The following is a 17,614-nucleotide window of genomic DNA, read 5'->3' on the forward strand; positions in this document are numbered from 1 at the left end:
TCGTGCAGCGCCACCAGTGCTCTCCGCCATCTGCCAGTTTTCTGCACTCTCCTTTCTCTCCACAGATTCCCTTTCGTTTTTTGACCTCTCTGTGTGCCTCTGTTCATCCTCTTTTCTCCCCACAGATTCCCCTTCGTTTTTTGACCTCTCGGTGTGCCTCTGTTCACCCTCTTTTCTCTCCACAGATTCCCCTTCGTTTTTTGACCTCTCTGTGTGCCTCTGTTCACCCTCTTTTCTCTCCACAGATTCCCCTTCGTTTTTTGACCTCTCTGTGTGCCTCTGTTCACCCTCTTTTCTCTCCACAGATTCCCCTTCGTTTTTTGACCTCTATGCGTGCCTCTGTTCACCCTCTTTTCTCTCCACAGATTCCCCTTTGTTTTTTGACCTCTCTGTGTGCCTCTGTTCACCCTCTTTTCTCTCCACAGATTCCCCTTCGTTTTTTGACCTCTCTGTGTGCCTCTGTTTACCCTCTTTTCTCTCCACAGATTCCCCTTCGTTTTTGACCTCTCTGTGTGCCTCTGTTCACCCTCTTTTCTCTCCACAGATTCCCCTTCGTTTTTTGACCTCTCTGTGTGCCTCTGTTCACCCTTTCTCTCCACAGATTCCCCCCTCACTCATTTCCCGTCCCCCCGCCACCCTTTCCCGCCGTTTTGCCCGTAAATCGGTCTCTTCCCCGCCTACCCTCCCTCCGCCCACCTCCCATCTGACCCCTCCTCCCCCAGATACCCATAAATGGCGGCCGCTGCGAGGCCGCGCAGCGGACGCGCACAGCGGGCGCGCCGCTGGCGCGCCGAAGGCGCGTCTAAGGCAAGCCCGTCTGCGCCCGTCCGCGCCTGGACCGCGCCCAGCGCCAGGACCCCTGGCCCCCACCGACGACAGACGACTCGTCACACCTACGACGCCGCCGCACTCAATGCACTCAATGCCGGCCGGAACCCCGCCTGCTGCCGGGCCGCCCCGAAACGCTTCCACGGACCCTTCACCTGCACAACCTGCAAGTTCACCTGCAAGTTCACCTGCCTCCGAACATGCATCACACCCGCCAAGCGTAACCCGTGCACCGACCTCAAGTGCATCCTGCTCAACACCCGCTCCGTCCACAGACACGCCGTCGAACTCTGGAACCTGCTCGACACAACATCACCAGACGTCGCGTTCCTCACTGAAACCGGGATGAACCCCTCCTCAGCCCCAGACATTGCCATCGCCATCCCGGATGGATACAAGATCATCAGGAGAGACCGCATCAACCAGACTGGGGGAGGCATCGCCATCGTCCACAAGAACATTATCCGCATTACGACCAACACCAACGACCCCTACACCGCCGCCGAACACCTCCACTTCCAGATTCACACCGACCCTAAGACGACCCTCAGGGGCACCCTCGTCTACAGACCCCCGGGACCACGCACACAATTCAGCGAAGACATCGCGGACTTCATCAGCCCGCACGCCCTCCCCTCCGCCGACTACATCCTCCTAGGGGACCTCAACTTCCACCTGGAGAACAACAAGGACTGCAACACTGTCACCCTGCTGGACAACCTCGGACTCAAGCAACTGGTCAACACCACCACCCACTACGCCGGCCACACGCTTGGCCCCATCTTCTCATCCAGCAAGCACATTGCCTTCAGACACTCCACCGGACTTCACTGGACCGACCACAGCTGCGTCCACTTCTACTTCAGAAAAACCATCACCCACCACCACCCGCAACAGGCTCCTCACAGAAGCTGGAGCAAGATCACCGTCGACCAGCTCACCACCTCCCTCAGCCAGAACCCACCTGCCAGCACACCGGACCCCAACGAAGCAGCCCGCAACTTCACGCAGTGGCTGACCACCTGCGCCGATGACCTCGCACCAATGAAGAACCCTCCCAGCAAACCCAGAAGCAAGAAGGCCCCCTGGTTCACAGACGAACTCAAGGACTCCAAGAAGACCTGCCGCACCCTCGAGAAAACCTGGCTCCTCGACCGGACCACTGACAACTTGACCGCCCTCAAACACACGACCCGCAAGCACCACCAGCTCATCCGCACCACCAAGAAGAAATCACTGAAGGATCGACTGGACAACAACGTCCACGACAGCAAGGAACTCTTCAGCATCGTCAAAGAGTTCTCCAACCCCAGCACCGGCAACAAGGACATCACCCCTTCACAAGATCTCTGCGACTCCCTCGCCTCGTTCTTCCACCGCAAGATTGCCGACATCCACAACAGCTTAGGCGCACCATCCTCGCACCCAACCGCCGAACCAACGCACCCCTCCGCCACCCTCCGCACCTGGACCGCAGTGACCACCGAAGACACAGCCCGCACGATGAACACCATCCACTCCGGATCTCCGACTGACCCCTGCCCCCACCACATCTTCAACAAGGCCGACTCCACCATCGCACCCCAACTCCAAGACGTCATCAACACCTCCTTCGACACTGCCACCTTCCCAGAGAGCTGGAAGCCCCACCGACCTCAAAAACTTCCGCCCCATCTCGCTCCTCCCTTTTCATGCCAAAGTCATCGAGAAGATCGCCAACAGCTTGCCGCCTTCCTCGAGACGAATGGATCCCTCGACCCCTCGCAGTCCGGTTTCAGAGCCAACCACAGCACAGAGACCGCCCTCATCGCCGCCACCGACGACATCCGAGCCCTTCTCGACAACGGGGAAATAGCGGCACTCATCCTCCTGGACCTCTCCGCCGCTTTCGACACTGTCTGCCACCGCACCCTAGCCCAACGCCTCAGCAACACCGGCATCCAAGAGAAGGCATTGAAGTGGATAATCTCGTTCCTCGCTGGAAGAACACAGAGAGTCCGCCTCCCCCCGTTTCGCTCCGAGGCCACCGAAGTCATCTGCGGCGTCCTGCAAGGATCATCACTCAGCCCCACCCTCTTCACCGTCTACATGAGACCTCTCGCAGCCATCGCATGCCAACACAACCTCAACATCATCTCCTACGCCGACGACACCCAGCTGACCCTCTCCCTCACCAGAGACCCCGACACCGCCAGAACCAACCTCCACGAAGGGATGAAAGACGTCGCCGGGACCCTAGAAAAAGCCCGATATAAAGAAGCCTCCAAAAAACTGCAGAAGACTGTTAGAAAGGCAAAAAAACAGTTCATTGCAGAATCAATTCAGCAGGCAGAACACTCGAGTAAGGAAATCTTTAAGGTGGTACAGTCTTTTTTCAAACCCAGGTGTATTGAGAGGGAGGTCCACCCGTCGGCAACACTGTGCGATAGCATCTCAGATTTCTTTGACTGCAAAATTAAGCGAGTTTATGAGTCCTTCGGCCTGGAGAGGAGAACGGTGAAAACGGATCGGGTTGTTAAAGAGGTGGCTGGTGAAACTCTTGCACAATTCCAGCCGATATCTCTGAACTCGGTTATGCAGGAACTAAATCGTTGTAAGTCAGGGTCACCTGACGACCCCTGTCCACCTAAGCTCTGGAGCACCATGGCTGACTTTATGGCTCCCACAATACAGCATATCTGGAACATGTCCATCTCCTCCGGGGTGTTCCCGAAGATATGGAAACATGCCACCCTCCTCCCGTTAAAGAAAAAACCAAATGGGGACCCCACGGACCTTAGTAATCTTCGTCCGATTTCTCTGTTAGCAGCGCCGGGCAAAATGTTTGAGAAAATAATCCAGCGGCAGTTAAGTAAATTCATTGAAGAAAATAGGATATTGCATGAGACGCAATCAGGCTTTAGACCCGGCTTCAGCACTGAGACAGCACTGATTGAGGTGGCAGAGTCAGTGAGGTGGTCGATGGATTCAGGAGACTCAGCGATGCTGGTGCTCCTGGATCTGTCGGCTGCTTTTGATACGGTCGACCACGCAAGGCTGTTGAGGTGACTGGCTGAGGTAGGCATCCAGGATCAGGCGCTGGGGTGGATACAGTTGTATCTGACTCAGAGAACACAGAAGGTGGCGCTGGGGACCGTTTCTTCAACACCCAAGGTCCTCAGCTGTGGCGTCCCTCAGGGGTCGGCACTTAGTCCACTATTATTCAATATCTACCTGGCTCCACTTTTTACAGTGATAGCCAATTGGGGGGTCAAGGCAATCTCATATGCCGATGACACCCAACTGGTCTTTCCGTATTCGGAGGTGTCGGAGGCATACCTTTTCGAGTTTCAAGGGCTGTCTCCAAGACGTTGCGTGCTGGATGAACACAAACAAATTAAAACTTAATGCAAACAAGACAGTTTGTCCTTTGCCTCGCACATCCAGCAAGTAGTTGGTTGCTGCCTGTGTAAGTTGAGGAATCTTCGGAAAATTCTGCGACTTCTACCAGAGGGCTGCAGAAAAACAATAATCCATGCCACAGTGACATCAAGGCTGGGTTACGCAAACGCCCTCTATCTGGGCTTACCAAAGTACCTAACTCAGCGGTTACAACTGGTCCAGAATGCGGCTGCGAGACTGCTAATGCGGATTCCTTTTAAGCAGTCGGTCTCTCCGCACCTTCTCTCACTTCACTGGTTACCAGTAGCCAGCAGAATCAAATTTAAGGCACTCACGTTGGCCTTTAGATCTCTGTATGGCACCTGCCCAAATTACTTGAAAGCTCGGTTGCCGAGATACATCCAGGCCCGCTCTCTCCACTCCAACTGCAGCGTTCAGCTTGCAGTTCCACAAGCAAAAAGGGCTCGGTTGGGAGGACGATCTTTCTCGGCCAATGTGGCGGCACTATGGAACACCCTGTCCCCAGCGCTTCAGCAGGCCCCATCCGAGTCCTGCGTTAAGCAAATGCTGAAGACCTGGCTCTTCACCCAACCGCGCTAGGCGCTTAATTCTGGTCCTCGTGGCTATGCCTGTTCTTCTGGCGCCGGGACACCTCCCTGTGAGGTAGCTGTTCGCGCTTTATAAAATGCTGTATTATTATTATTATTATTATTATTATAAGAATTGAACACACTCACTGCAATGTTTGATTCTTTATTGTATGTCCAGTCACATGCTGCTTGCTACAGATTAGTAAGTGTCACTAGTACCTTCTTCAATCCTTATTTAATTTACTTTTAGTGCATCATAATCATGAGCCTAACTAAATTTAGCACTAGATTAGTGCCCTTCCATTTCTGGTGCTTTGCATTAGTTTTTAGATATTCTTAGGCTTTCTTATTGCTCAAATGGGTGTCATTTTTTATAGTTATGTGTTTTCCTTGGCTTCATTGCTTGATTTTGCTCGAAAGAAATTGTCACTCATAGTCCTTGAATGTCAATCATAATTACACTTATGAAAATGTCACACATACCAATCTGAAACCTTGGCTGCTATGACCGGTATATAGAACTGCAAGCATCAGGACTCAAGAGGCTAAAATGTGTGCTTTCTTGAGGTTTTCGTCCTTCACGCAAAACAAAGAAAATTAAAGCAAAAGTAAAGTGCCTGTTTTCCTGCGTTCCTTAAATGAACTTCAGGGTGAAGTGAAAATAGGTTTTTATAAAACTGTATTTTATATTGGAGATAAAAGAAAATTAGTTGATATAAAAATACTTTTAGAATATATATTTTAAGCGTAAAGTCGCGCCTCACTATAATTTCCATGGAGGAGAAAACACTCTTTCAAGATGGCCGCTATGATTCGGCTAGTTTCGCTGCCTGTCCTTCCCAGAAGCTTCAGACATAACGGAAGTCTTGCTCCTCTTACACTTCCGGTTTTCTCTGGTAACCAAGAGCGGTTGCTATGGCCGCCCCGGCACCAACAATTGGCCGAATCGAATCCTTGAGCTCGCAGCGTTGGTGCTGGAGAGAGCGTTGTGTACAGAGCTCCCTACTAAAGTCACCCACCGGGCGCCCACCGCCACCATGAGCCGCGCCGTGCTTGCAGAGATTGCCTGGGATGACTGCTTCGCCATCCCTGTGGCCAACGCGGAAAATAAAGCACTGGAGGATGAAGTGAGTGACAGCAACTGAGTGCCGGGTTGCTAAGAGATGCATATCAATACAGCGAGAATATAAAAACCTACTCGTAAATATGGTATCACAACAAGAAGAGGATATACGTTTATCAAAATGCACTAACTATAGATGCATTTTGTTTAATGTGAAAATAGGGTTCTTTCGGTAATCCTGTGAAAACATCCACTAATTACAGCTTGCTGTTTATATTTGTATTAGCATACATAACCAAACGTGTGCTGTTTTCGAACAATTTCAGGTTAGTCCAGTAAAGGGTAAAAAAACGTGTAGTTCTTGAATGTACAGGGTAACCTATTCTCAAAGAACGTTTCGTTTCATTAAGTGAATACATACTTTGAAATGTCATTTTACAATGAGCCTGTAATATACGTGTATTGCATATAAAACGTGAACACTAAACCAAATAGCCAGCGCACACAATGAAAATCCTCTTCCAATATACAGTTTTACGTTTGAGAAGCAGTAGGCTGATACTAAATTGGAGATCGGTAATATTTGGACCCTGTGGTCTCATTATCATATAATAACTTTACCATTGTTCCCTATGTATTTGGGCTAATAATGAGCTCAATGTGACATCCCATAATGAACTTCATAAGGCTATTGGGGTTTAAAATAGGGTGCATGTGTATGTCGTTATCTGCCTAGTGCATTGTTTGAAGCCGAAATGGTGCAAGGAATTTACCAACCAGGGGCGAAGATATATATTTCTGCCTTCTCACAAGCTTAGTTTACAAAGATCTTGGACCCAAGAAATCGGAGGAAACATAACTTTTTTCAACTTTTATTTATCATTTGTTACTAAGAAATAATAAAGATACATTATTAACTCAGCAGATCATATTTTCAACATGAAATTAAAATCGCAAAACAAGAAAGTGGAACAAAAGCTATAAAATAACCCCGTGAGGAACATTACTACCACGTGGGTAATTAAACATCCTTACACTGAACTCTGTATTTTGATTTTGGTCTTCCAGGGTTTGAACGCAGTATTTTGATTCTGGTCTTCCAGGGTTAACTACAAGTCCTACAATTCAACTGGTGTGTGGCGGAAGTCTAATATTTCGAAAATGTGCCAGGACTTTATAAAGTAAGGGATAGTGGCCAATATAAGGAATCATTCTCTCAACCATTGTAAGACTTCATTGGGGAAGGGCCCAAGAATGCGCTAATTGACCTCTGCTGTGAGAACTGGGGCCGTATGTCTCTGAAATTTGGGAGCTGGGGCCATATGCCTCTGAGGTCTAAAGATTCGTCCTTCTATAGGTCTTCAAATTGGGCCAAGTGCAAACCCTTTAGCACCTCACTCTGAGTGTTAGCGATAGTGAGGAGTCACATGCTCCTCAGGGATGTAGTGTGAGGAAGCTCAAAGCTCAACAACCACACAGCAGTGCAGGAAATGAATGTCTAACACAGTAGTTGACTTTCAAAAAAGAAAAGTGCTTTAATGCACACTAGAATGAATACCACACAAATGTAGTCTGAACACAAGTTAGTGTCCTTGGCACTGATGGACAAGGCAGCTCCTGTATTCACTCCTTCCCCAACGCCGCACTTCACTATCTGATCTGGTGGTTCACCCCCCCCACCCCCTTCAGGATAGTATATAAGCGTGCCTATGGTTCAGTGCAAATCTTTCCTCAAATGTGTTTGCATTCAGTCTCTCACTGCTCAGGTTTTAACATTTCTTACTACCTGTGGTCCTTCAGACAGCCCCCCACTATCTTATCAGCTTGCTTGCCCGTTTTCCTGTTTCTGGGAGGTGGTGTGCTGTTGGCAACTCCGTAGGGATCCCCGTATTGGCCGATGGAGTGCCTGACGGCAAGCAGTACATCTGGCGGCCCAGTTTCGACATGGAATACTGTGAGCTTCTGCACTTGTTGAGTATAAGGGAGCAATGGTCCTAGGCGAGGCGTGTTCACAATGCAGACAGTTGAGGCCCTCACGTGCTGATTCTTCAGATTTGGTGCTGCCATGCCCGAAATGATTCTCCGGGCTTGGTGTGGGCAGCCACGCATCAATCTTATGCTTGTGTTGTCTTTCATGCCCAGGCTGATCTTCTATTAGCAATACAGCCATCCACATGCTCACCATGTCAAGACTGGGAACCCAAAGCAGTCCTGGCAATTTTGTCGGACCAGCCCCCCATGAGGTGTTCAAGTGTCCAGCACTGCTGCTTTTGTTACTGGGGGCCGATATTGTAGCACCGGTGCAAAACCAGCTCCCAGTAACAAAAATGTCCCTCACCGCTGCAAAACCAGCCCACACCCTTGTAGCCTCTCTGGGAAATGCCTGATGCCCGCTATGACCAATCTGGCCCTGATGTTGACGCCAAGACAATGACACAGGCAGGTCAGATTTTGACTCAAGATGCCAGCCCAGACTGGGCCTCTGGGATCACAGTCTAAGTCTTCACGTTTCCTGCACATATGTGTGATGGAGAGGCCGCTGACCCACAGACAACAAGGATCACAAAACCAATAGGAAACCACAAGGTCTCCTGAGTCTTCTTCCTCAGTATGTCCCATAGACACCTGTGATAGGCTGCACCTCACTTATTATCTACAGGGTTTCCCAGCTCCTTACCCCTCTCAGCAAGATGGCAGGTAGTCTTCTAGGTGCTTATGCCATATATGCTAATAACTTAAATAGAACAACGGTTCCCTGTGGTCTAATTTCAAGGTTACATTCTATAGTGTTTGGATGCATAATGCATCCAGGACTGGAGATCAGTCCTATAAATGATAAATATATTAGAAATAACCCACCAAATATTAAAGTTGTTAAATACTTTATTTACATTAGCGGCCAAAATGGCAGTGCTCTGAACAGTAATCACACAGTGTGATAAACGTGAAAAAGTGAAGTGTGTGTACATAAAAAGACAAGTGAATCCTGACTCCAGAGAATTATATGCCATTGAGGGTCAGCGAGTCTATGTGTTGCCTAAAGTTAACTGCGTTTCGAGCTCTAGTATGTCAGAGGTCATTGTCAGGACTAGGAATAGTGAAGAGCACTGTGGTCTAAAAACAATAAAGGATTAACTACTAGAGATGGTGGGTCGATAAGATTGAATAAATAGAAGGAAAAGTCACTTACTAGGGACAATGGGCGCCTGTGGAGTAAGATGGCGATGCAGTAAAAGAGGTAGGAGCTCCGAAAAAGGGGAAGGGAAACACATCAGTTGAGTGGAAGAAGTGGGTTATGGGAGTAAGGAATCGGTAAAAGGCAGATGAATCAGTCAGCAATATAGGATGAGGCAGAGGTTCTGCGTAGTAAATACGCAGAGAAGAGTGGCTCATAGAGACAAAGTGTGGATGAAGAAAGACATTGCTCAAGAGGCATCACTATTAGACGAATAGCGTAATGTATCTGTATGGGAATATGAAAGAGTGTTTGGTAATTCACCTGGCAGCCAGATATTTAACATGGAACCAAGGTCTTACCTTCCAGTTGTAGGTACTGTAAAGTATAGGTACTGATCTATTGACAAAAAATGTTTTTGCAAGGTCAGACAGCCATGTGTGAGAGTCGCCTGCAATGGTCCAAGACCAACAAGTGGTGCCTGGTGAAGACAGCTCTCCTCCAAGACTTCAAGGTCTTGATAGGCAGTTAAATCAATCCAATTACCAAAATCAAGAGTTATTCACCAGTCTCTGTGAATTGGATGAACGTGGAAATGCTGAGAGTGCCCAAAATTGCAGGGTGAGTGGGTTTGGACAGGGAGGGAAATGAAGCAATCGAGTAATGATGCATAGAAAGTATCGGTACTAGACAACTGCGACCTCTTTGTGGGTCACAGTCAGTGCGCCTCCTGACAGTCTCTTTGTTCCTGCGGCTGCATCCATAATACGGCACGGAGGCTAAGTGTTTGTCACATGTGCATGGGACAATCCTCTCCCGCAATGAGGGAATGCCTCCCTATGATAGCACCGACATTGTGTTAAAGAAGGGGATACACACGTTTCTATGATACAGAAATGGGTGATCACGCCTGTTGCATCGCTGGGGCACTGTATGTAATACAGCCCCAGATTCTTGGACTTTTAAAAGTAAGCCTGGGCGGTGAACTCTGCTCCGCTCGCGGAGTTTTCTTCACTCCACGTCACGCAGAGCTCTCAGTGTTTTTCCTTGCTCGCGTTCGTCAATGTCAAGTTGGCGAGCAAAGAAAATCCACCTCCCGGCGAGATTTTTCCTCATTCCCAATCCTCAACATCAAGTTGGTGAACTTTGAGTGTGGAAAATCAACCTCCTGGCGAGATTTCTCAACGCTGGCGGTCAGATTTCTCATTGCAAGTGGTCGCGGTTTCTTGCGACCGCTTGCATTGAGAAACTGTCCGTTTGCGTTGAGAAAGCTGCAGCTCCAGTAAAAATCTACTCGAGCAGCAGAAAGGAAGCCGTGCCGACCTGCGATGTGCATGGTGCCGTTCACGATGATTGCATAGTGCGGACAAGCACCTGGCACTGAAAATCACTGTGAACAGCATTTATATAACAGCAGGTTTTTGCTCTTTGCGGAGTTCTGCGTAGCGGAACTTCCTAAATTCCGCCCTGGCTTAATTTAAAGTTTCTGTATTTCCCAAATATAAATGTCATCTGTCACATCATATCTGACTGTTTTATCCATTTATTATGCTGGGATTTTTAAACTTGTACCATATTGTACTTCTTAATGAAATCTACCAGCACCAGACTATACATTGCTGTCCTATTACGATCCAGCACAGTCAGTTTTTTTAACCCTTTATTTTTCGTTTTTTGCAAAACAGTAAACATGTCATATCAACTGCGTAGTTAGCATGTTCCACATCCAGCCTTGCTGTGCCCTACAAGCAGAACAAAAGAAAAATCCTTGTGTACACCAAGTCTAAAAGCCAGACTAACTTATGCATTCAATACATCCACACTAGATGACCCCATCTGATGATATCAGTGTACCCAATTTATGTATTAACCAACCGATTCACCCTGGTCAGAGTCCAAGGTTCCACATGTATTAGACTCATCCAGCAGCTGCCTCCAAGCCGCTACTGCTTTGAGAGCCCTCTCATCCGCGTGGGAGATATGTATATGGTGCCAAGATCTTAGAAAAAATGGGCAACAGTGAGATAGGCCTAAAGTTGGATAAATTAGAAGCATCAGCTCCAACCTTTTTAAGCAGAGGGATGATCATCGCATGTTTCCACTCCTGTGGAACATATGACTCTATCAAGGAGGAGTTGAGGAGTTTCATCACAACACGACGGGAGTCCAGATCAAGTTGTTTCAGGATCTTGGCCGGTAAAGGGTCGCGAGGAGAGCCAGATTTAATGCTCTTCAAGCAGTGAGCAAAAGAGGCATCGTCAAAAAGTTACCCACAGTACCCACTCCAACACATCTCAAATACAAAGGTCTATGCTCGGCACGCCGGGACCCCATCAAGCCTATGGCTACTCTGTGCTTAGCCAGGAGCGATGTAAGTTGCAGAAATTTGTAGGGCATTTTGAGCTTTTGGGGTCTCTTTGCCATCTCCAGCAAGTATGCCACCGGTGTGCAAAGAATCTCCATGCTTGTAACTTTTCCCACTCTAGGGACCACCTCCCTCCAGAAGTTTAAAACTTGTGTCCACCACCATGCTGAAAGCAAAATGGTGGCTCCCTCCTTCCTGCAGCAAACACATTTTGCTGCCCTCGTAGGGTCTCTTCTGAGGAGCACAGCAGGAGTTATACAGGAATTTGACATCCCTGAGTTATATATGTACGATGTAGTCAACTGAAGTGCAACCTCTGCACCAGACCACATGAAAGATCCCAATCTGAGTCCTCGATCTGGTTGCCCAGGTCTGCTTCCCATGCTGCCCTCCCCTGAAAGAGAATTGTAGAGGCATCCTCCCCGAGAGTTTTATAGGAAAGTACAACAAGATGTATTTCCCTCGCCCCACCAAATCAGACCTCCCAGTGTATCACAAGGCAGTGGAGTAGCCGGGTGGGTGTGCCAGATCTAACTGGCTGTGTTCTCCAGCTTGGCGTAGTAGAGGAAGTGACCCTGCCCTACTTGGAAGGTGTTGTGTGCATCCTGAAACATGAGGAAAAGCTCCCCCGGGTAAAGGTCCCCCGCTAAAAGGCAACCTCCTTCTCTCCATCTTTCCATAGACGTGTCTTGATCTATGGACCAAAAGGGTTCAACGTCCCAGTTCTGCAACTCCCTGTCAAAGGGGGCCGTGCGTAAAACACCCTTTTCACCGCCGGTTCCCACACCAGATCCACATGCTGTAACAGGTAGGGGATCAGGTCACCAGGGCAGGCATCTCTCATCAGCAGGCGCAGAAAGGTGTCCTCACCAATTATACCCCGCAATAGTAGTTTCTCCCAATTATCTGTGTCTGTTAACCATCAAGCCACATGCTGGAGGTGTGCTGTAAAATAGTAGAGTTGCATATCCGGATGCGCTAGCCCCTCATCCTCCCTCTTCAGTACTGACAGGGCGACTCGACTGCGCTTCTCAACCCACCTCTGAGAAATTAACAAGCTATCAAGACGACAACAGAAGTCCATCCCAAGAGGGAACAGTGAGTTCTGATTGAGGTATGGGCAACCAAGAAGAACAACCATCTTGGCAATGGCTGCCTGTCCAATCACTGAAAGGGGCAGGGTCTTCCAAAAGTCTATCGACCCAGTCAGGCCCCTCAACACCCTGTCCACATTGAGGCACCTGTAGGTGTCCTCTGATTGTTCAACCATCAGCCCCAAGTAGTGAAACTCATACCCTTCCAGCAAATACAGAGCCCGGGCAGATGTTCAGGCAGTATCATAGCCAGCCTTCTCAATGGAAACAGTAACGTTTTTGTGATATTGGCTCTCACGCCAGATACATGAACAAAAGCAGCCATGTGTCTCATCAAGAGTGCGACCCGGGTGAGTGGAGATAGATCAATGCATCATCTGCATTTAAGGAGGCAATGTGATTCTGCTCACCCACACATAGACCCCAAGGCCCCAATTTCCTGCGCAGTAATATTGCCATCAGCTCCACAGTCGGCAAAGGGAGCAAAAGGGGACAACTCTGTAGAGTGCCTGCTCAACAGGCCATGCCTCTGATACCTCGCCGCCCACCCAAATCCGTACTATTGGGTCTTTGTACTACAGTTGAATCAGCCCAGAAATGCCAGGCCAAAGCCCATCCCCCGGAGTGCTGCCATGAGATAGCTCCAGTTGACAGTAGCAAAAGCCTTCTCTAGGTCGATTGATACTAGTGCCATATCTTGGTCTCTACCAGTTGTCTCATGTAGTACATATGTTAACCGCCAGAGATAATGCGGCATGCTACAAGCTAGCATGAACCCACACTGGTCCTCATGGACCAACCCACGAACCACCCCCTACAAGCGTCTTGCGAACAACTTACAGAGAACCTTTAAGACAAAATTGATCATAGTCGGTGCGAGGAGGTATCCTCCAGGTCGCCTCCCGGCTCCAGTATGAGGTAAATGGTTCCCTTGCGCATAGTAGGAGTCAGAGTCCCAACCCTCTGAGCCTCCAAGAACACCTCCAGTAGTTTCTCCATCAGTGTTACGTAGTAGGCCTGTAAGAGCTCAGCTGGGAAGACATAACCCTCAGGGGCCTTTGCTGCATTCAACTCCAGCAAGGTAAGCCTAAGCTCCTAAAGTATAATAGCCTCCTCTAAATCGTTCACCTCATCTTGTGAGAGACAAGGTAGGTCCAGTCCTGTAAGGAATGGCTCTGTCAGCCCTAGCTGATCATGGATCCCGGATCAATATACACCCTGAAATTGGTCCACTAAGACCTCAAGAATATTACAACGTTTCATCACGCATCGCCCATCCGGCGCCTGTTAGTGCAATATAGGTGTGATCTAACATTCGTGCTTCAATATTCTGGCCTGTAACCGACCGGACTTGTCACCCTTCCTGTGCAGGGGCCGGTGGTATGCAGTAAGTGTGTGGCAGTCTAAGGTTTCCCATTTTTTACTTAAGGAGCCTTGAACATGTAGAATTTGCCATTGCACCTCTGCTGAGTCCGTCTCCCCCCAAAGTTCAGCCAATCATTGCTCACAGGCGCCAGTGTCTGCTACCAATTTCCGATGACCATCACATGTGGTACCTATACAAGCCCCCGGATCACCAACTTAAGGGGTTCCCATTCATTAGCCCTAGAAGTAGTAGTACCCTAGTTGCGTTCCAGATACTCCTGATTGGCAGTTGCAAATGTTTCCCGACTAGCTGAGTCGGTCAGGAGTTCAGAGGGCATGCGCCATCTTCTGACTACTTGTGACCTCCCCCACACCCTCAATGTAGACGTAACAGCACTGGCACATGGTCCGAGAGGAATCTCCCCTAGTGATCCCTTGACTGAATAATCTCTGGATCTGCCCTCCCACCAGCAGTCGATCTAAGCAGCTGTATGTGCTGTGTGTCAGTGAATGGCATGTGAATTCTGCCGATTGTGGGTGGTGTGTGCTCCAGCTATCCACTAGACTCAAGTTATCCATAACCAGGGAGATGGAGTCAGACATCCGGGGCTTCATACCCGGTCGGGTGGGTGCTTGTCTCTGTTTCCATCTATTATGTAATTAAAATCTCCCACATAGATTATGGGGGCCCCCACGCTGCCCTCTAGCAATGCCTGCATGGCTCCATAAAACTGCCCATCATCAATTTGTGGGCCATAGGTGTTCAGAATCGCGTTGTCCTCACCATCAAGCATACCCTGAAGGAGCAGATAATATCTTTCCACAGCCGCGTTTCTGTACACATGACGAAAAGAAGCCGGCGTAACAGTCCGATACTTGCTAGATATTCAGTATGCCGGCTTCTTGGGTACTGATCCTGGTGCTCTTCTGGGGTGGACTGACCCCACATTGTTCTCATTTTGGAAGGTTTGTTTTAGGCCTCTGGAAGATATATTGGTAATACTAACTGCAGACCTTGTTTTACTTTGTGAGCAAATTATTATTAGGACACATTTGATGTGATGTTTCAGAACTGCAATCTGCTTAGACCTAGAGACGTGTGTATATATATATATATATATATATATCACAAGTTATGATACTATCTATTCTGCATCTTACCTAGATGTAGTGCAGTGTGTTGGATGAAATGTGTTAGCTGTCTGATTGTCACATATATCCAAGAGTTTTAAAATAACTTACAGAATAAAAAGAAGATTTGTACATATATTTGAAACCCGTCCTTTTGGACTGCTTATTTGTTTACAGATATAATTTTGTGCACCTAACTGTGTGTTACATTTGGGTAGCCCTTAATTTTGAACCACACCTTGACATCACGTGTTGATACTGGGCGCACATTTCAGTGATATTTCATGTTTGAGTATTTGGGGATATACATGTTAAGTACAAACTGTGCTAGGGTGTCCGCGGTCATGTTTATGTTATAAGTATTTATTTCCAGTGTCTACCATTTGCAATAAGGCCGCTGGGACACACCAAGAGTAAAGGTTACACTTAAACACGGGTGCACACGTGTGTGGGCTGCAGGTGTAAGGCTACTGTGGTGCGCAGCCCGGTAACTGCGTACAGGTAGCTGGCGCAAAGGATACTCAGCAGGATTAAATATTGACCTGGAGTAGGCCTTATAATGTTAGTTAACACTAATAGGGAAAGTTAGTATGATTTACTGTTTTGTCTGTAGTGACACTTTATTATACACATAGGGGGAAAACTACCTTGGAGTGCAGTTTCACTTCCCGTTGTCCTGCAAACTCCAGCCTCAAAAATATCTGTAGAACTCATGGGTCATCCTGAATTGTCATACTTCTCTGGCTCAGCTCAGGATCAGAGCCCAGGCTTTTTGTCACCTTGTTGTGCCACTGTTTTACATTTCTCTCTAGCAGCAGAAACAAAGGGATCAATTAACAGTGCTCACTCAGCTCACTCTGCATCAATCAATCAGCTGCCACACTTAACCAGGGAAAGCCTGATCCTGTATGTTACAGAATGCATTAATGTGTTCAATATCCATGGCTTCATCGAGCCGACCGGGATCTTCGGCATTTCTTAATGTTTGGATGCCGATTCAGAGTTTAACATGTCTCTGATTTGTGTCTTTGTCTTATACATATTTTATTTGACTGAGTGAGATGGATAAAGGTGTGACAATTATCAAGGCAAATATTAGGCATCTTCTGCAATTGACTGTTCACGCAGGGCACATTTCAGGGAGTTCGGGATGTAGTATGCTGGATTGTGGACAATGTAGTATGCTGGCTTGTGGACAATGGGGCAATGGTATGCATGTCGAATACCCCAACAATAAGTTCATTTTTGCTATGGGATTTCCAAAGACAGTGAGAAGTGGCTGTGAGCGGTGACAACTCTGAAATGGTTCCTGTATAAAAGATGGTGGTGCTCACATGCCCACAAGGCTACCAAGCAGCCTCTGAATAACTATGTTCAACATTACACAGGTCTAGATGGTGTATGCGATGAAATGCCTGGCTGTCTCCGTGTTTTTCTTGTGTTACACCAATATGGCATCCAGACATGCTGGTCTGGCGTCTTCTGTAAGTTCAGTATCCCACAATGGGTGATGGAGGACTAGTTGTTCCACATTGAAAACTTCACTCTTGATGATGATTAATGCAACAATATGCATTAATGTCCTTATTTTGGCAGCTCTTGTAGGGAGGGGCTCACTATGCTGTAGTTTTTATTTATCTAGCTCAGTAACTTATCATCCCTGGGAAGGAGCAGAGCGTGCTGACATTTGTTAGTTGCAGTGGTTGCATAAAGAGTAGCTACTTTTGCTCTTTCTGTCTGCATGTGTTTCTTAGAGAAATTGTGTCCATAGATAAAATATTTCTGTTTTTGCAACTTGCACGTTCCTGCTTTGTATTATGTTTGCTTCTTGAAACACAATACAGACTTTGTGCAATGCTTCATTGTGTTCTTTTTTTTTCAGTGGCTCCCAACACTAAAATGTTGTCACCAGCAGCGGCTCCTCTGCTACGGCAGAGGAGCGTCCCCCCCACCCCCCCCCACACCAGCCTCAAAACTTTCAAAATAAAACCATAATAAAAGTGTATATTATCGTTTTATTTTTCTTTAAAAAGCTGAGTCTTGGGGCGGAGCCTAATTGGGGGCCGTCATCAAGGGGGACTGGTATGCAGGGCATTGTTGTCAGTGCGCATGTGAGTTTGGCTGACCGTCTCAGGACGGCCAAACCGACATGCACACTGAAGCTGTGGTCATCTCGAGCTGCGTTGCCGGGTTAAAGACAGCAAGTACAGGCTCCCAGTCTCATTGGGAGCACAAATCTTCAGTGCTCAGGCCAATCCTGATGCTGCTTTCATGCCAGCAGCCTGCCAGTAGCATGAGAGCAGGGTCAGGGTTGGCCTCAGAGGATTCTGGAAGTCTGTGCTGGTGAGGACGTAGCAGAAGAGCGGCGATGTGGCAGGTAAGTTGTTCATTTTTGTATGTTTCTTTTGTTGTTTGTCATCCGTCGCCCACCCTCTGCCCGCCACTCTGCCGGCACAAGAGCCGCTACTGGTTGTCACTATAGTTGAACACATTAACAATCTGCCATATTTCCAACTAGATTGGGGTATATGGGTAGGGCGCCCTTCCCTCGCTATCCACCCCATACCAATGAAAATGGCACCTTTTTACACTTTATATCGGGTTCTCCAATAATTGCAGACT

The 17,614-nt window shown here is 48.0% G+C and overlaps 1 protein-coding gene across 1 annotated transcript in view; it reads left to right on the top strand.

Moving 5' to 3' along the window:
* Window positions 1-5,714: 5,714 nt before the first annotated feature.
* The window catches only part of CCDC39 (coiled-coil domain 39 molecular ruler complex subunit), a 164,574-nt gene continuing 152,674 nt past the window's right edge, over window positions 5,715-17,614 (top strand). Inside the window, exon 1 of the mRNA XM_086944364.1 lies at window positions 5,715-5,926. Within this exon, the coding sequence (XP_086800490.1) occupies window positions 5,837-5,926 (90 nt within the window). The 5' untranslated portion in view covers window positions 5,715-5,836. The remainder of the gene's footprint in view (window positions 5,927-17,614) is intronic.

The sequence above is a fragment of the Lissotriton vulgaris genome, chromosome 11, assembly GCF_964263255.1.
Source record: "Lissotriton vulgaris chromosome 11, aLisVul1.2, whole genome shotgun sequence".
Lineage (NCBI taxonomy): Eukaryota > Metazoa > Chordata > Amphibia > Caudata > Salamandridae > Lissotriton > Lissotriton vulgaris.